At 52.4% G+C, this 23,489-nt stretch overlaps 3 protein-coding genes across 3 annotated transcripts; all 3 read right to left on the bottom strand.

The window, feature by feature from the left end:
- Positions 1 to 621: 621 nt before the first annotated feature.
- Positions 622 to 1,347, bottom strand: LOC139585103 (putative small proline-rich protein 5). Its single transcript, XM_071417555.1, has one exon. It carries the CDS (start codon positions 1,094 to 1,096, stop codon positions 785 to 787), a length of 312 nt encoding a protein of 103 aa, XP_071273656.1. The 5' UTR covers positions 1,097 to 1,347; the 3' UTR covers positions 622 to 784.
- Positions 1,348 to 6,572: 5,225 nt separating this feature from the next.
- On the bottom strand, positions 6,573 to 6,887 carry LOC139585102 (putative small proline-rich protein 5). The gene has a single exon (XM_071417554.1). The coding sequence runs from the start codon at positions 6,885 to 6,887 to the stop codon at positions 6,573 to 6,575; it is 315 nt and encodes a 104-aa protein (XP_071273655.1).
- Positions 6,888 to 20,678: 13,791 nt separating this feature from the next.
- Positions 20,679 to 21,749, bottom strand: LOC139585084 (loricrin-like). The gene has a single exon (XM_071417527.1). It carries the CDS (start codon positions 21,747 to 21,749, stop codon positions 20,679 to 20,681), a length of 1,071 nt encoding a protein of 356 aa, XP_071273628.1.
- Between the last annotated feature and the right edge of the window lie 1,740 nt (positions 21,750 to 23,489).

The raw sequence follows: 23,489 nt of genomic DNA on the forward strand, positions 1-23,489 counted from the left end.
CACCCCACGTGCTCCTCCCACCTCTTGCAGGCGTTTTCCATGGATTTCACATTTCCTTGGCATTCCTCCGGCTCCAGGGATTAAATCGTGATTCCAAACCCACAGGAAAACAGAGATGCCACCCAGACCAGCGTGGAATCCCAGAGAAAAGAGGTCCCAAGACCACCAAATCCAACCTATGCCCGATGCCCAGCTTCTCACCCAGCCCAGGGCACTGAGTGCCACCTCCAGGCCTTCCTCGGACACCTCCAGGGATGGTGGCTCCAAACCGCCCTGGGCAGCCCTTTCCAAGGCCTGACCGCCCTTTCCATGGGGAAATTCCCCCTGATGTCCCTCCTGAGCTTCCTTTTCTCCCAGCTGAGCCCCCCCAGCTCCCCCAGACCATTTTCCTGCTGCCCCAGCCCCTTCCCCAGCTCTGTTCCTTTCTCTGCCACACTCCAGCCCCTCAATGCCCCTCTTGCCCACCGACCCAGCCCATTTAATGCAGCAGTGACTGAAAACATCCAGGACTGCTCATTTGGCTTGAAACACCACTTTTATTGTCTTGCTGGAGGACGAAGCAGCAAAGCAAGAAGGGAACCATTCCCAGCGTTGGCACAGGAAAGATAAACATCTCAGAGCTCCTCAAACCGAGAGGTTTCATCCTAAAACTGCATCACCTCCGGCAGTTTTAGAAGCTTTTTCTTGGAGAGAAGTGGCAAAGCTGCGGAGCCACGAGCACTGGGATGAGCCGGAAGCTGTGGACGAGGGGCAAACCGATGCATCCAGGGGCTGGATCCTGCCCTCAGTACTTGGGGTAGGAGGGTGGCAGCTTGCAGATGTTCTTGGTGACCTGGGGGCAGACTGGGGGGCAGTAACGCTGCACCGGGGGGCAGTAACGTTGCACAGGGGGGCAGTAACGCTGCACAGGGGGGTAGCAGGGCTGCACCGGGGGGCAGCAGGGCGTCACGTAGCTGAACTTCTGCACGGGCTGCCTCTGGATGGTGTAGTGGCACGAGGGCCTCGAGTCGTGGCAGGAGGAGCGGGATCCGTGGCAGGAGGAGCGGGATCCGTGGCAGGAGGACTCATAGTCGTGGCAGGAGCCGCGGGAGCACATCGTGCTGGAGTTGTGGCAGAGCTGTTTGGAGCAAGGGATCAATGTGGTGAGAGGAGGCTCTGATTATTTTCTTATATTCCCCCCCCCCCCTTTTCTTTTTAATAATGTTTTTTCTTATGTCTCCTCTGAACTGTTTCTCTCCTTTTTTCACCTGCCAAATCCGGACCCAAAACCCCCTCGATCCTGCCGGGTCTGCTGGATATGCTCTGGGAATTGGGGTGTGAAATGAGGTCCCTGTGAGTCAATTGGAGCCCCAGGAGCCCACCTGCCAAGCCCCAGCTCCAGCAGAGTTTGTGCCACCCGAGGATCCCTCTGGGGGCTGCACCTTTTCCACGATTCCCGTGAATCCTTGTCCTCCATCCGCCATTCCCCACCCTTCCCTCCCTCAGCACAAACAGGAGGCACTTCCCTAAATCCCAACTCCCACAAAACCCGTAAAAACCCCTCGTGGAGGTTTTAAGAACAGAAATGGCCAAGTTGGTCTTACCCTGTTCAGCTGTAGCGAGAAGATTCTGGAAGCGAAGGCGAGCGACTGTGGAGGACGGGGCTGAGGGACCTTTTATCCTCTCCTGAGGTTATTTGGGGTGTGAGGCACCTCGTCACGATGACACCTTAATTAATTCCGTGCTCAATCCCGCAGATGTTTGCACATCCCCTGATTTTAGGTGTTCCCTCCTTGACGCCCCGTCCCGCCAGTGATTCCTACAGCAGGGATTTTGGAAGGGCAGCCCTCTCCCATTTCCTGGAGGCTGACGGGTGTTAATTAGGGATGAGGGACACCCGGGATTGCATCAGGCACAGAAAGGCCTCAGAAACGCTGACTCCTGGGGTTGATGCCTCGTTGGGTGCAGGTGACAGCTCAGGGTTTTAATTCCCCTGTTGTTGAGTGCCAAGAGGAAATGGGATTAGCGCCTGCAATTCCCGGGGATGGCACAACGCCGGAAAATCCGGCGGGATCTCCTCGGCTCCCTGGGATGGCAAGAAATGAAATGTTCCTGGTTCTTCACGTGTCCCTCAACTTGGCAGATGACTGGGATGATCCCATCAGGTTGTTCCACGTGAATCACAGGTTATTAAAAACACCTGACCCTGAGCTCTGTATGAGGTTTGAGGATATTACATTTTCCCGTTCCTTGGTTTCTGTCTCCTTCCGTGATCCCTCACATTTTTTTCACCTGACCTCACCTAAAGATTCAGAGAAGAGGAGCTGAAGTTTTGGGCAAGTGTTGGGTTTTGTCACTCCTGGTTTGGGCACTAAAGCTGGATTTATGGACCTGTTTGACTCAGAGTTTGAAGCGTAAGAAAATGAAACTCCTCAACCCGGGAAAATGCTGCCCATTAGAACAATTCACTGACTGGGAAGGGAAGATCTCCCAAACTAGGGGTGTCCCGCAGCTGTTCCCCAGGGCAAAGGCAGCCGGTTCCTCGTGGGGAGTTTTGTGGGTCCCTCAGCAGCCACCCAGGTGACAAAATGGGAGCTTTGTTCTCCTTTTGTCCACATTCGTGCTCCCCAACATCTTTCCACCTCCTCAAGAGCCTTCCAAAAACACCCAAAAAAACATCTCCGAACCTTTCAAATTCAGGGCCTGCTCAAGAAAACGGGATCTCAGAAGAGTTCCCATCCTCCTTTGCTCACAGTTCTTTCGCAGGAATTTGGGCCTTCTGTTTTCAGAGGCTCAAAGGCTTTCAAATATTTGAAAATTTATATCCAAGGTCTGAAATAGAGCTCGGAGTAAGTTATTACATATTGAGAAGTTGCAATGTGACCTTCTTATTCCCCTTCCATTTAATTTCCTGGAATCACTGAGGTGGGAAAACCCCTCTGAGATCATCGAGCCCAATCTTTTACCATCTCCCCCTTTCCTTCACTGACTTCCATCCATTCCCAAATGAACGTGGGAATTATTTGCCACCAAATTTTGGGATACTTTGGAAATACAAAGAAATTTGAATTGGAAACCTCTGAAAAAATTACCAAAATTATCAAGGAAAACAAGAATAAAAGAATTCAAAGGCAACGAGGGTCTCATGAATCAGATTTATTATTTCCCACACCCAGATGAGTCTGAACCAGAAGCGCAAGACAGAGAAAGATTCCCAACAAATAATTACACCCTGAAGAATTAGAAAAGGACATTTCCAGAATAATTAGCAAGAATGACACCATCTATGTTAATTAGGGGGGAGCATTTCCCCCCCACACCGTGGAGATCCGGGGGTTTCAGCGTGGACGAGCCGAGCCGAGGTCGGGGTGCCCAAGGGAGGAGCCGGTGGGTCCGGCTGCCGGGGCTGGATCCTGTTCAGTACTTGGGGCACGCCGGTGGAAGGCTCCAGATGTTCTTGGTGTACTGGTGGCAGTAGGGCACCGGGGGACAGCAGGGGACAGCGGGGGGACAGTAGCGCTGCACGGGGGGACAGCAGGGGACAGCAGGGGGACAGTAGCGCTGCACGGGGGGACAGCAGGGCGTCACGTAGGTGCATTTCTGCACCGGCTGCCTCTGGACGTAGCGGCAGGAGGGCTCGGGCTCGTGGCAGGAGGAGCGGGATCTGTGGCAGGAGAACCAGGACCTGAGGCAGGAGGAGCGGGACCCGTGGCAGGAGGACTCGTAGTCGTGGCAGGAGCTGCGGGAGCACATCGTGCTGGAGTTGTGGCAGAGCTGGAGGGAAGAGAGAGATGGTCAGGCTGGGACAGCTGCCCCCTCCTTGGCTCTTCTTCAGGACTGGGATGGGAAATGTTGTTTCCCTCTGTTTTGGGATGTACAGGACATGGTGGCCCTGCCTTTTGGATGACGCTCCATGATGGTGCGGCTCTGATGGGAATTTCCCTCCCAAGATGCTCCTGTTGGCTTTTCAGGGTAGAATTTCCCTCTAAAACTGCTCTGAATTGTCCAAGCTCTCTCTGCCTCCATCACCTGGGAGTGAATTCCTTGCTGGCCCCCAAAGGCTCCCACATCTGCTCCTTCAATTGCTCCTGCTTTTCTGCCATCCCACCTGCAAGCAAACCTTGTGCCTGTTCAAACACCCAGCCATCAAAAATAAGGAATTTCTAAGACAAAGGCAAAGTCCAAACACAGAACTCTGCGAACAACTGCTGCTCAAGAGTAGATAAATCAACATAATCCAACTCACCCTTGGCTGGAGCAAGAGGAAGAGCTCGTGGAGCTGGTGCTGAGTGAAGGATGGACAGGGGATGCCGGACTTTTATATCTCCCAAATGGTTGTTGTGGGAATTAGACACCTCTTGGCAATGCTGACACAAACCCTCATATTCATATTTATCTCCTGTGTCTCGTTTTTAGCATTTCCGACTTGACGCAGTCAGGGAAAAAAACCCAACGATGGCTTTTTCCTCAGCACTTTAATAAGTAAGGAATTTCCCAATCTGCTTAGAAGGGAATTTTGGAGGCAGTTGCATATTCCCGTGGCAAAAATGAACCTATCCCCGGAGTTATTAAGTGATTTGTCGTTGGGCAACCGGGATTGCATCAACTCCGGAGGGTTGACTCCTTCCCCGCGTGCTGCCCCTGGTTCTCCGTGGCAGAGTCACTTTTTTGATTGATAGGTTTTTTTCCCCTGACACAAGGGGCTGTAATTAAGAGGAGCCACAGCTCCCAGGGACTTCATTAGAGGGAGGTCCTGGTGACTACTTGGGACCCGACGCCTCGACTCCGGAGGTGACGCCAGAACGACGTCCCCAATCCCAATTTTTTCCGTTCCGTTTGCCAACCATCAGCTGTTTTTTTGTTTTGTGCCACGGTATTTTCCTCCTGGATGGAGGGAGCTTCAAATCCTCAGCAGGAAGGGTTTGTGTGAGGGTTTTGCCTCTTGCCAACCCCTTGTTTCTGCGGGGTCTCATTTAATTTAAGCAGTTTTTAAATTTTTTATTCTTTCCCACGTTTCGCTCTTTGGTCCCAAGTTTCTCTCAGAGCAGCCCAAGGTTTCAGGAGAATAAATTGGGCAATTGTCCCTTTCCTGTGACTTTTATATAGGTGAGAGCCACAGGAACATCTCAGGTGTCAGGGAATGAGGTGATCTTCAGGGTCACTCCCCACCCAAACTATTTTACGATTCTATGAATCTTTTTATTCATTTGTCAGGCCGTGGTTCAGAAATCAAACAGCTTTTAGGAAAATCTTTTAGAGTTTAGGAAAATCTGAAGCCTTCTGGAAGCTGCTGTGACGTAGAAACGCTTCATGTGGGTGGATAAAACTCATTTTTGGGGTAGGCCCTTGAGTCAATCCTCCGTCAGGCGGGAGGAATCCACGGAATCAGGGAATCGTGGAGTGACTTGGGTTGGAAGGGACATTAAAGATCGTCTCACCCAACTCCCAGGGTTATTAACTCCAGCTGAGTCTGGCTGCTGAGATCTTGGGGAAGCTGATGCAGCCACAGAGCCTGTTCTGGAACTGGTGGCTCAGCTGGACTGGGAGATAAGGAAAGTCTGAGGTTGTCAAAAGCCCAGAGAGATTTCACACGTATTTTAAGTGCCTGCAATGGTCGCTGAAAACAGTAGTTTGGAGTTCAGTGAAAGAAGGAGGGCTAGGAAAAGCCACCAGGTGCTTATTTGCGTTTATCAGACACCTCAAAATGTTTGTGACTCTGAGTCAAAGGGACGAACGAGGTGTGAGGAGCTGCTGAGGAGGGGACTCAGTTCCCATGGTCTGGATGGGGAGGGACCGTAAAGATCTCCAGTGCCACCCCTGCCATGGGCAGGGACCCCTCCCACTGTCCCAGGGTGCTCCAAAATCCATCCAGCCTGGCCTTGGAAACTTCCAGGTATCCATGGAATCACCTGTGCCACCCTCCTGTGAGCAATTCCTTCTGCATATAAATGTATAAATACCTATTCTGTGTATCAATATGTGAATAAAAAAGGGTGCAGGTGAGCTCCCTGAGCCTTCAGCTGCTCCAGGAATGCCTCTGGAATCGCCGGCTTTTATTATTTTGAAATTTCAGGGGCATTTTGTGATCAGCTTGAGGAGAAAAGTGGTGACTAAGAAGTCAAAGGTAACAATCATTTGGAATAAAAAAGGTCAAAGAATAAACAGACCATGAACTTCTCTTACTTTTGGAAATCAAATTTTATTGTTTTGGAGGCTGTCAGATGGGTGGAAAGCAGCAGGAATCATTCCCAGCTTCATGGGAAGCAACCTGAGCTGGGTCTTGCGTGCTGAGCAAATTAAACCAAATTAGAGCAAAACCAGGAACCCAATTCTAATCACAGACGAGGAATTCAAGGATCTAATTAAAAATGGGAATAAGGGACCATTGATTGAAGCTTCAGGCATGGAGAGCACCCAAAGCAGGAGCCATCCAGGGTGCCCTCAGTACTTAAACCAAATTAGAGCAAAACCAGGAACCCAATTCTAATCACAGACGAGGAATTCAAGGATCAAATTAAAAATGGGAATAAGGGACCATTGATTGAAGCTTCAGGCATGGAGAGCCCCCAAAGCAGGAGCCATCCAGGGTGCCCTCAGTACTTGGGGTAGGACGGGGGCAGCTTGCAGATGTTCTTGGTGACCTGGGGGCAGACTGGGGGGCAGTAACGCTGCACTGGGGGGCAGCAGGGCTGCACCGGGGGGCAGTAACGCTGCACGGGGGGGCAGTAACGCTGCATTGGGGGGCAGCAGGGCTGCACCGGGGGGCAGCAGGGCATCACGTAGCTGAACTTCTGCACGGGCTGCCTCTGGATGGTGTAGTGGCACGAGGCCCCCGAGTCGTGGCAGGACGAGGAGCGGGACTCATGGCAGGAGGTCTCGTGGCTGTGGCAGGAGCCGCGGGAGCACATCGCGCCGGAGAGGTGGCGGAGCTGGAGGGGAGAGAGGAACGGTCACAGGCAGCAGGAGCTTATAGATATTTGTTCTGGGATTCCCCATTTTTCTTCCTAATTTCCAGTTCTTCGGGGGTGAGAAAGCGGGGGGTCAGTGTTGTTGGGAGATGCTTTAATGCCTCGCTAAACCCTCGGAAACTTTTATGGGTGGGACTTGATTTCCAGAGAGAAATTGGTCCAAACATCAATTTCCCATGAGCAAAATTGGTCCAAACATCAATTTCCCAAGAGAAGCTCCAGACATTCTGGTTCCTCCTGCTTGGAAACCTCCAAGCCCCTTTTCCACAAACCCCTCTGTCTTTATTTTCTGCCCTTTCTGTTATTTTGGTTTGCCTTGAGCCTCTGCTCAAAGCCTTTATTTTAATTTGTTTTAATTGTTTGCTCTTGTGGGTAACAAGAACTTGGTCTCCAGCATGATCCAGATCCAGAGGTGAGGAGGGAGTGTCCCACTCTCCAATTCTACCCAAACTCATGGAAAAACTTCCAGTTTCCTTAAAGAAACTCCGGGGGAAGAGAAAAAATTGGACTCACCCTTCCAGTAGTGGGGATGGAGCTGTTTTGGAGCGGAGCAGTGAGTGAAGGAAACTGGGATGGGAAACCTTTTATACTTTTCTACGGGTTTATCTGGGACATGAGGCATCCCTAATTACAGATCCCATTTCTATCCGCTGTGTTCAGCTTCCCGTATTTTCCCTTTGATGCTCTGTGCTTTTAGTACTGTAATTATTAATAGCTCATTAATTCCTTCACCTCCCTATGAACGAGATTGGAAGGAATTTTCACGGGAAGTGACCAATGGATCTGCTCATGGACAACGTGGATCAGGCAGAAGAGGTGTTTGTAATCCCAAATTCCTCAGGGTCACCTGGACCAGGAGCTCTCCACGTGCTCGACCTCCATGTGAAAAAATAATTATTGATGTTAATCCCTGGGGATTAGGTTTAGGGCAGGAATTCTGCAGGGGAGTTGCACAATGGGGCCGGATATCTCGATGAGAGGTTTGTGTTAGCCCAAATCTGTCCTTCAGTGATCATTCCAACCTGCCTGTGGCCCAGCAAGGATTTCTCCTCCAGGTGTCCACCAGGGTGGGTTCCTGTCCATGGGGCCCACGGGTTCTGCCACCAAACCTGCCCCAGAGTGGGTTCCTGTCCATGGCCCCACAGGTTCTGCCCCAGAGTGGGTTCCTGTCCATGGCCCCACAGGTTCTGCCACCAAACCTACCCCAGGGTGGGTTCCTGCCCATGGTCCACAGGTTCTGCCACCTCTGTGGATCCCCATCCACCAAAACCTGGCCGAGCAAACCCAGCCTGAGGCTTCAGGTGCTGTTTCAGTCTGGTTTTGCACCCCAACGTGGTGTTGGGGGCAGTGGTATCAAATGCCAGGACAGGATGGTTTGGGGTGAACAGAATCCCGGTTTTCCGGAATCACTGATGTTGGAAAAGATCTCCAAGACCACTGAGCCCAACATTTGACCAACCCCCACCTGGTCAAGCACTGAGAGCACTCAGTGCCATGTCCAGGAGTTCCTTGGGCACCTCCAGGATGGCCCAAACCCTCCCAGAGTGGTTTTGGTTACTTTTGGTTATTTTGGTTATTTTATTTTATATGTGGTTATTTTATTTTATATTATTTTATATATGGTTATTTTCTCTTCTGATTTTTACCCAGAATTTTTTTGTTTTATCCAGGACAGAGTGCTGCTGTTGCTGCCCTGCTTCCAACACTTCTGGAATGATCTCAGGGATGATGAGACAGGGATGGAGACACGAACACAACAATGTGATGCAGGAGACACTTCAGAACCTGGATTTTCCCGTGAATCACGGGTGAACTTTGGTCTCCCATGCCTGGGTACAAGTCATGCCCATCCGACCCATCAATTACGTCTTCTTGTCCCATAAAAGGCAGGAATGTGTCAACACTGGGATGGCACTGGGGATTAGGAGCGAGGCACGAGGGATTTGGGGTGATGCTGTGCTGACTCACCGGGATCCCTCAGACTGGAGCGCTCACGGCTGAGCTGTGTTTCCCTGGTGCACGGAACCGACCCAGGACTCCTCCCTGAGAGGTTTGGGTCAGGCTGTGGTCAGGAAGAACTTCTGGGATATTTGGGCACGTGTGGGAGGAGATTTGCTGTCACCTGGGAGAGGTGAGGAGGGAAAAACGGGGAAAAAAAAGGGTGACAGATGTAAGTATCAGGAAGTGGGGCAGGAAACAGAAATGACTGAGGTCATGAGATGGCAAAGGCCCCATTCTCCAGGGGTGTCTCACTGTGGAAGCTTCCAGGTCTATGAGGTGTGGGATGAGCTCCATGAGGTGTGGGATGAGCAGCTGGAGCTCCAGGAAGCGTGGGATGAGCTCTATGAGGTATGGGATGAGCTCCATGAGGTGTGGGATGAGCTCCAGGAGGTGTGGGATGAACTCCATGAGCTCTGGGATGAGCTCCATGAGGTGTGGGATGAGCTCCAAGAGGTGCAGGATGAGCTCCAAGAGGTGTGGGATGAGCTCCAAGAGGTGTGGGATGAGCTCCATGAGGTCTGGGATGAACTCCATGAGCTCTGGGATGAGCTCCATGAGGTTTGGGATGAGCTCCATGAGGTGTGGGATGAGCACTGCCACTCCCTGTGGTTGACTGAGGAGGTTTCACCAACGGCCTGGACCATTTACAGGGAATTTTCCGTGTTTGCGCACCTGACTTGGCTCTGCCTGCACCCACCTGTGCTTGCTGCAAACACTGCAAGGTGGAGAGGCCTTTTTTTTATCCCTGGGGAATTTCTCCACAGGGGTTGGTTCAGCACCTTCGCTGCTGCAGGAGGAGAAGGTGGGGACAATTTCCTGCTGGATTCCTGCAGCTTTTCCTGCTTCCCTCCACAGATGTGTGTGGAGATAACACCACTCCAGCTCTCCAGGGAGAGATTCCCTGTCTCTGCTCCTCAGCCCTTCCCAAATCTTTCCTTCCATGGAGTGGCACAGCCTGGATGGCTCCGGCTCAGCCGGGAGCGTAGGTGAAACCTTGGATTGCTTGGAAAGGATTCACGCAGGAGATTTTTATCTCCCCTTCCCACAAAGGCAAACCCAAACCCAGCCTGGAGCCGCTGGTCTGGCTGGGTTGGCACAGTCTGGGTGAGGGGGGACAGGGATTGGCACCCCTGGATGTCCCCAAGCCAGGCTGGAGCCTGTTCCCGACCCTGACGTTCATTCCCTGCCCCTGCAATCACCGACCTCACACCTGGCATTGAGGCTCCTTGTTATTTTAATTAAGAGCAGTAATAAAACAAGCGCTAATAGCACCTTTCTAGTTCCTTTCAAAGGTTCATCATGAACCCTTGGCTAATTAAATGTCTTGTGCATTACACACAGTGCTGCTCTCATCCCACAGAGCCCCAAACCCCACAGAAATCAGCCTGATGCAGTGAGAAATCCAACTGCAGATCTAAAATTCCTCTTTTCCCCTTTCACACCTACAAGGGGGGCTCAGATCTTTCATGGTTTAAGTCAGTTTAAGCCTCTGGAGGAAATGGGAATGTTTTTCTTCTCACTCATGAGGGGCATTGACGGGTTGGAGTGTGGCAGAGAAGGGAACAGAACTGGGGAAGAGGCTGGGGCAGCAGGAGAAGGGGCTGGAGAACTCCCAGGGGGGCTCAGCTGGGAGAAAAGGAGGCTCAGGGGGGACATCAGGAGGAATTTCCCCATGGAAAGGGCGGTCAGGCCTTGGAAAGGGCTGCCCAGGGAGGTTTGGAGCCACCATCCCTGGAGGTGTCCAGGGAAAGCCTGGAGGTGGCACTCAGTGCCCTGGGCTGGGTGAGAAGGTGGGCATCAGGCAGAGGTTGGACTCAAAGGTCTCGGAGAGCTTTTCCACCCTCAGTTCCTCTGGGATTCTGGGATTTCCTCCAGGCAACACAGATTTTCAAAGCAGGGAGAGTTCCCTCGCAGAAATGACCAATCTAACCCGAAATTCTCCGTTTTATAGGGGTCAGAAGGGACACTGAGCATGACATGGTCCTTCCTCTGCTCGTGTCCTCCTCTTTAGGGAGATCAGGGATTTCCAGATTTCCTGGACAGAGCTCTGTGCTCACCAGCCATGAACAAACTGCAAACCCTTCACAACGTGCCCGTGAGGGTCTGAGGCTCCGAGCCAAGGGCCGGGGTTGCAGAGACGCTGATCTGCACCTTCAGCCCCAGACAGCTTTTGAAATCAGCCTGGCAGGCGCCCAAAGTGTGGGGACTGCAGGGCTGAGCCTCTGTAACGCCACGGGAAAAGGGAGGGAGCTGTGGAAAGCAGCTCCCCTCAGCCCAGACAGGCTGGGCAACGATGCCAAAGATAAAGGAAAAGCAGTGGAAAAACACCAGGACGCCAGCAGGTTGGATGAGCTTTTAGGCTTTAATTCAACATCACACCTTTGCTACTGGAGACAGGAGCAGGGAACGAAGAACAAATCCCAATTCCACCGCGCTAATGCCACTCGGGGGTTCTCAGGAGGAGGGGAAAGGGCTGCAGGGATGAGGCAGGGCCTGCCCAAGCTCAGGGGCAGGGAGCAGCTCTGAGCTTTTTCACTTCTGCTGCTGCTGCGGCGGCCACTGCACCGGCTGCTTGATCTGCTGCTGCTGCTGCTGGCACGGGACCTGGGCCAGGGGCACCTGCCCGGTGCCCGCCGGGCACTGCGGGGTCAGCACCACCACGGGGGTGACGTCGGGCACCGGGGTCACCTCGTGGCACACCAGCCCCTCGGAGCCGTGGCAGGAGCGGTCGCTGTCGTGGCAGGAGGAGCTGCCGCCGTGGCAGGAGGAGCTCTCGGAGCTGTGGCAGCCTCTGTTCTCACGGGAGCACATCTTTGGGGTGGCGGAGAGGAGGTCTGGGAGCTGGGAAGGAGAGGAGGTTGGTGTTAGGGGCAGGGAGGGCACGGTTCGCATCGATCTCAGATGCCCCAGCAGGATTTGACTTTCTGCCCACCCAGTTCCCCCGGTTTGGGGGTTCATTCCCACAGTGCTGGATCAGACTGGACCACCTGAACAGCCCCACGAGACCCCACAGCAGCCCTCATGGCTCTGCTGGGCTTCATGAGCCATTTCACTCTTCTTCCTTGAGCCATTTCCCTCCTATTTTTGTACCATTTCCCTGCTATTTCTTGAACCATTTTCCTGTTCTTTCTCGAGCCATTTCCCTGCTCTACCTTGAGCCATTTCCTTGCTCTCCTTGAGCCATTTCCCTCCTATTTTTGAGCCATTTCCCTGCTATTTTTTGAGCCATTTCCCTCTTCTTCCTTGAGCCATTTCCCTTTCCTCCCTTAAGCTGTTTCCCTGTTATTCTTTGAGCCATTTCCATGCTATTTTTAAAGCCATTTCCCTGTTCTTCTTGAGCCATTTCCCTGCTATTTTTCCAACCATTTCCTTGCTATTTTTGGGCCATTTCCCTGTTTTCCCTTGAGCCATTCCCCTGTTATTCTTTGAGCCATTTCCCTGCTATTTTTAAACCATTTCCCTGCTTTTTTTCAGCCATTTCCCTGCTCTCCCTTGAGCCATTTCCCTGCTATTTTTCAACCATTCCCCTGCTATTTTTTGAGCCATTTCCCTGCTCTTCCTTGGCTGCATCCCGGGATGCTCCTGGAGGAGCATTTGCTCTGTGTGATGCTGGGATGTCCCACACCAGCAAGAGGCATCTTGGCAAGAATCCCAAAAATTTTGTAGCCTTGAGGGGCCCTGGCACAGCCAGGACTGGTGGCAAAGCCCTGGAAAAATCCACTTCCAAAGGCAGGTGCCCAAAATAAAGACAATTTCCTCTGCTTTCCTCCCCCTCCTCATGTCCTCTGGTCTCTCCAGGCCCAATTTCCTGAGCATGAGGAAAATCCTCTGTGCACATCCCAAATCCTGCTGAGGATTGCTGGGATTTCAGGGAGGCAAAAAGCATCCAGGATGCTGAGCTGGAAGAGGATCCTGCTGCTCCTTCCTCTCACAGCTTAAATCTTCCTTCTCTGTCCTTTCCTTAATTTCTTCAAGGAAGAAATTTCAGTACTTCAAGGAAGAAGTTTTAATACTTTCATCTCCTGAATGTTTTCCAAAGGAGCTTATTAAAGGAGTCAGGCTCATAAAAGCAATTAAAATTCCCAGCTTAACCCCGAATTTTCTTATGAAAGATCAGCCTGCTGCCTCCCATTCATCACCGAATCCCATTCTTTGCTTTTATTAATTTCCAGTTTGTCCTTTGGATGCTGGAAAGCACCAGAGTAATCCAAACGTAACTACAGGTAATAAGTTTTGCTTCTCAGCACAGGCAGTCCTAATTTTTGGGAGCACAAAACAGCCCCAGCCACAGGGCCGAGGATTTGGCTCTCAGTAACCCCAGGAAATGCCCCCAGAGCCAAGCTCAGCTCAGTGCAGGGAATCCTCCTTGGAATTAAAGGTTAGCAGGCACTCACCTGGGCTGTGAAGGCTCTGGAAGAGGAGTGGAGCTGAGTGAATGAGTTGCTCTCCCCTCCAAGGACTTTTATACAGTTCCCAAGTCCCTTCCTGAAAATGCAATAACCCCCTGAGGGGAAAAATGACCAAGGTATTTACAAAACAGCCCCACCCCTAATTACCCATCACCTTCAAAAGCTCCTTCCACCCGATTTCTTTGATTGACTTGTCAGGCTCTGGATTGTCTTCCTCGTCTTACACAGCTTTAATTGCGCCCTGCCCCTGGCGGGCTCGGAGTGAAAACCGTGTGGGCGGCCGGGCTGGCTCACCCTCACGGCACGATGAATTTTAGGTTGCAAAACGGGCGGCAAAGGCGGCGAGTTTTGGGGTTCCTGTCCTCCCAAAACCTCTCACCTGGAGTCTGGCAGGAAGGAGAGGTCCCGGTGCCCCGTCCTCCCGGACTGGTCTCAGCAGGAGAAAAGCCTTGGGGCTCTTGTGGAGAAAACCCCACCATTCTCAGGTTGCCCCCACAAGAAATGGTGAATTCTTAGAAAGTCTTGGTTGGAGGCGCTTGGAAAATATCTTTAAAGTAATTTTCACCCTGTGAGGCACCTGCAGGTACCAGAAGTGAGCCGAGGGTCCCCTCTCTGGCAGGGTCATTTCCCAAAGGAACAGACCCAGGATGGTGAAGTCTGTGGCCACTGTGGGAGGCTCTGGCTGGGAGGTGACCTGGCAAACCCATCTGGTGGCACAGGCCATTGGAATCGTTGGCTTCTACCTGTGAACTCCCCAAAAATGTAACGAGGTTTCCTCAACACGAGGGAGAACTTCTCTCCGTGGAGGAGCCCCGGGACAGCTGGAGTGTCTGGGGTCGTTCCAGACCCTCCTGGACGTGTCCTTGTGTCACCTTCTCCAGGTGACCCCGCTCCCCTGCTGTTCTGGGGTTCTGTGATTGTGAGGTCAGGATTCTGAGCTTCCGTGGTTCCATGGTTCTGTGATTCCCCACCTGTGTCCATCTGCCTGGACATCTGCTCCTGGAGTTTCTAGCCCACCTGATTTTACGGCCATTCCACCATCACTGACACGGTCATCACCAATTTTCTTTGCTGACGTTTTTCCTGGCCAGTCCCAAGACGCCCCACACAGAATTTATCTGAAAATTTCCATTTTTTTCTCATATTTTACTCAGTTTTATTTGCTGGGCTCTGGAGCAACGATGGGAAACCGGCGCCGACGGAAGCCGCTTGTGCAAACCTTGCACCCGTGAGTAAGCTGTGAGTAAAATGCTGGGTCAGAGACCACACATCCGAGCTCCCCACGCATCCTGAGCTCCACCAGCTCTTCCCTGGGGCAGGACGGGAGCATCTGGGCACAGAGCACTGGGGTGGTGCAATCCTGGATGCAACCACGGCTTCGCAACATCCCCGAATTCTCATTTCCCCTCCCGACCATGGAATTCCAGCATGGACTCCTGATGTGTTCTCACTCACTTCCCACCTGAAATCCCTCATGGAGCCACGAGGTTTGGCTGGGCAGAGAGGCCCCGAGGCCGAGGGGTGGCAGGTTTTGTTGGGCAGAGATGCCCTGAAGATGAGAGGTGGCTCTGTTTGCTATCACTGAAACAATTCCTGGAGTTTCTCTCCAGAGGCGCCAGTTGGAGACTTTCATCCAGAAGCCAGAGTTGTGTTTACTGCTCAGCCTGTTTACCAACAGCTGCAGGAGAGGGGCCTTGGTTTGACAAGCACAGACAAGCTCAGGATGAGTCCTGGCTTATCAGAGTTTGGGATGAGGTGTTATCAGGCTTTGGGATGACTCCTGTGTTATCAGAGTTCCTCACAGGATGACTGTCCCTGCCCTGTTGTGCAAGGAGAGGGGAGGAAACCTCACTGTGCAAGAGGATAAAACCCAGCCTGGGACTCCTCCCAGCCTCAGGCTGGAGCTGAGCGCTGGGGAGGGAGGATCAGCTCCGGCTCCTCACGTCCAGCCTTGGGTGCAAACCTGTCTGCCCTGGGTTTATTAAATATTGAACCATCCAATCTTGGGGAGTGCCCTTGGATAGGAGACTCCAGAACCAGGGAGTAAAAAAAATGGGATTTTCAAGTGTTTTCTCTCTTTTGGGATGGACTGAAATTTTGAGGTGGTTTTCGGTCACTTGGGTTAACTTAAATATTTGAAGGCTCTGGGCTTGCTTTTGTGGAATTCTCTGGGAATTTGTTTGAGCTTTCAGAGTTTTTTGGCTTCCCTTAATGAAGGAAGGAAACCCACAGAAATATCAATAATGGAGTGGTAGATTTCAGAAATAGAAATAAAAGCGAATAAATGATAATGCTGCCTAATTTTAGAATGGAATTTAATAGGGTTTTTTTGCTTCCCTTAATGAAAGAAGGAAACCCACAGAAATAATAATGAAGTGGTAGATTTCAGAAATAGAAATAAAAGCGAATAAATGATAACGCTGCCTAATTTTAGAATGGAATTTAATAGGGCTGGTGGCAAAATCTTGCATAATGTCCCCACATGATGATCTTATGACACTTTACACGTGAAGGATCCTGTGGCATCAAACACGGGTTTAGAGCTCAGAGGATTTGGGTCTTTGGTGTTTCAGGGCAAAGTTTTCCGGATTTTTATTGAGTTGAAAAAGTCAAAATCCCCCCAGGTTGGTGAAAGCAGAAAGGTAAAAAACAAACAATGTGATTTCATGTCTAACTTTTAAATGCACCCAAATCTACGGGTGGTTTTTTTTTTCCCCTTCCTAATAAGTATTTGGATGAGTCAAACAAGAGAAGATTAAAAGTTGGGCAAACCCCATGTCCCAACCAGCACTGAAACCGTCCTCTCCCCGTGCCTAATTTAGGGCCTGATCCTATCAAAAAAAAAAAAAAAAATGCCATGAGCAGGTTATGGGGAGGAAGCCAAGGAGCTCCTCGGAGTTGCCTCATGCACGAGGTTCTACGTGCTCAGGGTTTCGCCATCGGGGCAGGAGCCGGGTAAACAACCTTTCACTGCCAGGTCACGCTGTAAATAATAATCAGTCGGAAATTCCCCTGGAGATTGGCAGATCTCCCCAATGAGGCTCCAGGGGGCTCCATGGGGTGGGAAGAGCAGCTCCAGAAAGAGCCGGAATCCCAGAATTAAGAACAGAACACCAAAATTCTGGAGTAGTTGGGGTTGGGAGGGAGATTGTCCTGAGGAAGCAGGAGATCTCTCCTGAGATCTTCCAGGTGGGGTTGGAATGTCTCTGGAAGGGGACACCCCACTCCTTCCTCTGCCTTCTCCGTGGAAATAAATTCTCCCCCATACTGAGGTGGAACTGGGGTTTGGTTTATCCTTGTCCTGTCATTGGGCACCACTGGGAAGAGTCTGGCACAACCTGAACTTCTCTGGCGGTTGAAAGTGATGTATTTTAATTGTACTAGCATAAAATTTACATTTAAATTTGGTGTAAAATACACATGGAAAAGGTCCTTTGTGTTGTGGAGATTCCTCAAGGATCTATTTGCATTTTGAGTGAAGGAGTGAAATGGTAATGAAAGAAATCATCCCAATATTGAAATTACCCACAGACTGTGAAATTTTATTTTTTGACCCATGATCCAGAGGAGATGGAGAAAAGAACCTTTTCCCATCACCACAGCACAAACCCCTTTTTCCAGCAGCTCCTGGGGCACTGCTGTCAGCACAGCCCCGCATGAGGAATGCAGAGCTCTGTGATGCAATGATGTCGAGAGGGAAAATTCTGCTGCTGCACATCCAGGGGCACTTTTGGCACGTGGGAGAGGCTGCTGGGCCACTCACTTCTTCTGGACGGGTGGCCAGTGGGTGCTCTGCTTGCACTGCTGGCTCTTGATGGTGGGGACGACCACGGGGCATTTCTGCTGCACCACCTGGGCGCACCCCCCGCCCACAGGGCCGAGCTCTGGCCCGGGCAACACCCCAGTTCCGTACGTTCCATACGTCCCATATCCATACCCTCCTCCGTAGTACCCCGATCCCTCAGAGACCCTCCCCGTGCTTAGGGTGTCACTCAGGGGTGCAGAATATCCATACCCAGCCCCTGCTCCCTCCACCACTCCTGAATTCCCTCCGTGGTAAACAGATCCTCCGCCTCCTCCCGCGCTGCTGATGGCCGACCCCACATCCTCACCACCGTACTCCATCCCCATTCCGGAGCCATAAACAGGGACCGTCCTCACCACGGGGTCCCAAGCAGACGTGACCCCACAGTCCCCACTGCTGACCACGAGGGACCCGTCGGTGTCACACGAGAACCTCCCTGAGATGCTGTAGGGGGCTGGCGCTGGCAGGGGCGGGCAGGACGAGGGTCTCCGGCTGTAGGTGACGGAACTGTCCCCGCCACACGAGAAGGAGGCGCGGCCGTGGCGGTTGGTGAAGGCGCCCGAGCAGAAGCCGCGGTGGCTCAGGGAGATCTCGCGGCTGTAGCCCCGGTTCTGCCGCGACCATTTGCGCCGCAGACAGTGGTAGAGCTGGAAGAGGAAAGGAAAACATCCCTGGTGGTAAAATTGGAAGAGGAAAGGAAAACTCTCCCAGTGGTAGAGCTGGAAGAGGAAAGGAAAACATCCCTGGTTGTAAAATTGGAAGAGGAAAGGAAAACACCCCTGGTGGTAAAATTGGAAGAGGAAAGGAAAACATCCCCTGGTGTAAAATTGGAAGAGGAAAGGAAAACACTCCCAGTGGTAGAGCTGGAAGAGGAAAGGGAAACATCCCCAAACTTGCACTGTTTCACTTTGTGCTGGTGCCAGGCAATGTGACAGTTCCAGGCTTTGAAACTGAGCTGTTAGAGGATCACGGAATTGTGGGGTGGTTTGGGTTGGAAAAGACCTTAAAGCTGATCCAATGCCACCCCCTACCATGGACAGGGACGCCTTCTGCTAGACCAGGTTGCTCCAAGCCCCAGCTCTTCAAATCCAAGGAAATCTGGGGTCTTCCTGGGATAGCTTTCCTCTTTCTACCTCTAATTCCACAGAATCCAAAAGCTAAAATATGTTCTGAATCCAAAAGCTATAATATAAAACCTGAAATGTACTATTTTCCCCTCTAAGAACTGCCTTGGTTTGCCTCACTCATTTTCGTGTCCACAGAGCTGCAAAATTACCGAGGATCATCTTCATTTCTCTTCCTCAGTTGTTGCAAGAGCAATGGATAAAAGTTTCCACCCTGGCTCTGTTACTGCAGCCCCAAAATTCTTTTATAGAAGCTGATTGGCTCAACCGCAGAGGTTCGTGGCCAGTCTGAGGTCCAGCTGTTATTAAATAATATAAAAATGTGCCCTGCACATTCAAACCCACAGAGGCTGTGCAGTCCCCACCTGCCGACCCATCTGGGTTTTTACCCTGCTCGTCCCTCTGCATCCCACTCTGGTGCCTTGATTTCATCTTTCTCAGCAGGGATTGGACCCAGAACGGAGCTGGAGCCCTCCCAAATCCCGAGGATTTGGCTCAGGCAGAGGGGTCCTGCTGCCACCACGAGCCAAGGTATCAGATCAGCCTCATCCCATGACTAGGAAAGGATAAAATCCCAGAAAAAAAAGAGACTTACCCTCTTCAGCCATCGGAAACACATTTAGAAGGTAAAAGTCGACTGAATGAGGAGCTTAAACAGCCTCGGGAACATTTATATGGCGTTTAACATGTAAGGGAAGTGAGACACCCTCGGGAATGAGAAGGATTTATTTACCAAACTGCGACTTCAGTGTTTGCTTTGACTCCCGATCCGTATCTCCCTTCAGACCGCTCATTTCGCTGCCGTAATTGTCACTTCTGAGTAATGAGCCCGTTCCTGCGCCCCTGCCCTGGGCTACGCAGGAATCCTCCGGCCCCCAACCCCGGGAGAGGTGGGTGGGGATGTGGGTGTAGCAGGGACCGTGGGGAGGAACAGCTCCCAAAGCTCTGGTGACAACCTGATCCCTCCCCGGTGGCTCCAGGGGGAACTTTTTTTTTTCCGAGGAAAATATTTGCAGATGAGCCAAAAGTTCGTTCAAAGTGATTGATGCCTGAAGTGGGAATTTTGCAAGGGTGCTCAAAGAGAGCTTAGAAAAGGCAGAATTTGCGGAGGTGGGAATGTCCCCATGCTTAAACCCAGCCTGGCTGGATTACGCTTTAATGAAGGATTATGCCTCCACATCCCTCCCTTCCTTCTTTTTCACCTCCTTCCCCTGGTTTGGAACAAGCAGCGGGGCCGCAGAGCAGCTCCTGGAGGCTGGACCAGCTCCGGAAAGTTCTGCCGTGGTGACAAAAAGTCCCAGTTTTGGCCAAAACCCCATCCCCGGGCAGAAATCCGTGTGTGGGGCTGTGGGGCTGCCAGGACAGGTTGCAAAGCCTGGGGAGAGGGGGATTTTTGAGACTGGGAGGGAGATTTGGAGCAGCCTGAGGGATTTGATGCTGGTTTTATTCCCTCCGGCCTGACCTCGGGCTGGGTTGGCTGGTTTGAAGGTGAGGCTTCCCTCTGGGTACAGATCATGGAATTCCAGAATCCCTGTGGTTGGAAAAGCCCTCCCAGACCATCGAGTCCTGCCTGTCCCTGCTTTGTCAGCCAGCCCAGGGCACTGAGTGCCTCTTCCCGTCCTTTCTTGGACACCTCCAGGGATGAGGACTCCAAACCTCCCTGGGCAGCCCCATCCAAGGCCTGACCATCCTTCCATGAGGAAATTCCTCCTGGTTCCACCCTGAGCCTCCCCTGGCACAGCCTGAGGGTGTTCCCTCAGCTTGCTGCAGGAAAGGGGAGGATGGCAAAGCTGTGGATGCTGTCATGGATGTTTTATTGCCCACCTGCTGCAGCTGGGTCATCCCCAATCCCTGCTCTTCCTGACTGAGCCTGATGGGCCTGGTCACATCTCCCCTCAGGTCCACGGAGGTGGCATTGAGTGCTGGCACCTCAGAGGACACAGAGGCCCTGCACCAAAGGGTGTTGGTGCTGTTGTTCCTTCTAATTTTGGGGTCTTCTGTTCCTCCCTCACAGAGCCCAGGTGGAAAATGAAAGTGAAAAACCTCTGGGACAATAAACCAGGTGGCTTTGGGGTGAAACATCTCGTCAGAGACTTTTCCACATCCCAAGACCATGAAGTGCGGGTTGGTAGTGCAAGAGAGAAATGAATTCCCAAAAAAAGGGCAGGTTTGAGCAGTTGTAACATTTATTGGGTGTAAGAAGTGGCAGAACACTATCAAAGGCACCCCAACACCAGGAGCAGGGTACAGCAGGGCAATCCTGGAGATCTCACACGAGGATCCAGGGAACAGGGACAGGAGAGGACACGCTGGGAAGGACCAGGCAGCAGAGCCAGGCTGGAGGCAAGGAGGAGCCATGGCAGAGACTCAGAACTGGAGCTGGCCAGGGCTTTCACTTCTGCTGGCCATAGGGCCAATAGGAGCTCTGCTTGCTCTGGTGGGACACCACGCTGGGGATGACAATGGGACATTTCTGCTGCGAGGAGCCTCCACCGCCACCTCCAGAGCTGATGATGATGGTCTGGCCTGAGGAGCCACCGCTGTATCCTCCTCCCATGTCATAGCTGTATCCTCCACCACAGTATCCAGAGGAGCCTCCACTACCTCCACCTACAATGATGCTCTTTGATCCTGAAGATCCACCACCGTATCCTCCACCCATTCCATAGCTGGATCCTCCAATGCAGCACCCAGAGGAACCTCCACTGCTTCCCTCTCCCATTATGATCTTGGTTCCTGAAGACACACCGCCACATTCTCCACCCATGCCATAACCTGAAGATCCTCCACCACAGTATCCAGAGGATCCACCACTACCTCCCCCTACAATGATGGTCTTTGATCCCGAGGATCCACCACTGTACCCTCCACCCATCCCATAGCTGGATCCTCCACTGCACCATCCAGAGGACCCTCCACTGCTTCCCCCTCCAATGATGGTCTTTGATCCTGAAGATCCACCACCATATCCTCCACCCATTCCATAGCTGGATCCTCCACTGCAGCACCCAGAGGAACCTCCACTACCTCCACTTACAATGATGCTCTTTGATCCTGAAGAGCCACCACCATATCCTCCACCCATTCCATAGCTGGAGGAGCCCCCACTGCAGCATCCAGAGGAACCTCCACTACCTCCACCTACAATGATGCTCTTTGACCCTGAAGAGCCACCACCGTACCCTCCTCCCATGCCACAACCTGAGTATCCTCCGCTGCTTCCCCCTCCAATGATGCTCTTTGATCCTGAAGATCCACCACAGTATCCCCCTCCCATCCCATATCCAGAGGAGCCCCCGCTGCAGCAGGATCCACCTCCTCCACCGCCAGAGCTGATGATGACTTTGCCCCCTCCGCCCCCGCAGCAGGAGGAGCCTTCGGATTGGTAACTGGAGGAGCTGTGGCACCCGCTGGACTGGGAGGACATCCCATGGCAGCCTCCGGAGCTTTGTCTGGAGCACATCTTGGAGCAGTGACCCTGCAAGGAACGGAGCTGTCAGAAAGGAGAACCTTGGAGAAGCAGCTGAGCCTTCCCAGCTCAGGAAGGAAGAGTTCCCAGGACTTGTCCCATCTTCTGCAGCCCTACTTTAAACTCCCACCCTGAGACCTGCCCCGACATCCCAGGGAGATCTCTGCAGGTCACAACAGTTCCAGGAACCCTCTGCATGCAGGGAGGTTGGGAACACTTCCTGAGGTTTGCACGCACGCTCTGACACGCCTCAGAAATGGTGTGGATCCTTCTGGATGTCTCACACTGACTCAGCAGCTCAAAGTTCAGCTTTCAGAGCTCCACCTGCAACGCCCCTGTCTAAGGGAGGGAGCTCTGTTGGCACCTCCAGTTGGTTTTGGAGCCATCACATTTCCAAGAACACCCAAGGACAAACTGATGGAGGGATCTCCCTGCGTAGATGTTCCAGAAGTTTCCGTATGCACGGGCTTACCTTCGGTGCTGGTGGGGACGTCGCGATGCTCGGTGTGGGTTGAATGAGGAGCCCGGGGATGGCTGAGCTTTTATACTGGCTGCACCACGCTCCCGAGGGAAGTGAGACACCCTAAGGAATGCTGAGAGATTTATTGACAGAGCTTGGCCTCAGCTGCCTCCTTCCTTGACTCACCTGCAGCAGAGGAGATGCGAAGGAGGCGCATCGGCCCCGTTCTGTATCGCGGCCGCTAATTCCGCCTAATGATTCCCTTCCGGGAGCCTTGCTCCGAATTTTTGGGGCGAACGACATCTTGGGGTCTATTTTGGAGGGGGCCCCAGTGTGTTTCTGCTGGGATGGAGCTCCCTGGGTGCTCAGGACAGAGTGGGGACTGAGCAGATGCCGAGTGGAGTGAGTTGGAGACAGAGTGATGGAAGTACAAGGATAAAGGATGTGCTTGAGAAAAGTCACACAGAATTTTAAGAATTCCCTCAAGGACTGGCAAGATGGGGAGCAGGAGCACATCCATCCTGCTGGGAAAGGCCAGAGGTGCCACCCCAATGGAGTTCCCTGCTTTGGAGCTGCCCACATCTGTGCCAGAGGACGCTGTGAGGGTGACAGTGACAAAGGGGACTTTTCCCTCCAGTCTTTTGTGACCCCCAAAGTGGAAGCAGCTGTTGGATTTCCACGGAGATCTGTGCTCAGCTCCAGCTTCTAGGGGTCTCAGTCTCCAGGCTGGAGTGGGGAAAACCCTGGAATCCTTCCAAGGTTCCAACCTCCTCCATCCTTGGAATCCAAAGTTTGCACTTGAAGGCCATCAAGACCTGACCCTTGAACTCTAGGACATTAAACACCCCCTCTACCTCAGCAGGACCCATTTCTGAGGGTCTTCAGTGGCCACCCCGCCCACGCCTGAGCAGGGCAGTCACCTGGCTGTGTTCCCTGCTGGAGGATGACAGTTTGTCAGCACAGCTGTCCCAGCACCAGCTCTGTGTCACGCGTGTTTGGAGCCTGACAGCAGCATCCGCCCTCCCGGCACACTGAGTAGAGGAAGGACTAATAGGGGTTTTGGCCGTGTGGATGGGTGACAGCAGCAGCAGGTCCCGGCTGTCACCACGAACGTGACTTTGAGCACTCACACGACACCCTTGGGATGGGGACAGGGCCACCAGCAGTGGGGACACACGTGCAGGGGCTTCCTTTGTTTGGCCTTGGAGTCCCTCCCATGGCCTTATCTCTGTTCTCATCTCCAGATCTGAGGTGTCGCCGCTGTTCTGGCTCCC

This window comes from Agelaius tricolor, unplaced genomic scaffold, assembly GCF_023055355.1.
Source record: "Agelaius tricolor isolate 1412-34295 unplaced genomic scaffold, bAgeTri1.0.p SCAF_69, whole genome shotgun sequence".
Lineage (NCBI taxonomy): Eukaryota > Metazoa > Chordata > Aves > Passeriformes > Icteridae > Agelaius > Agelaius tricolor.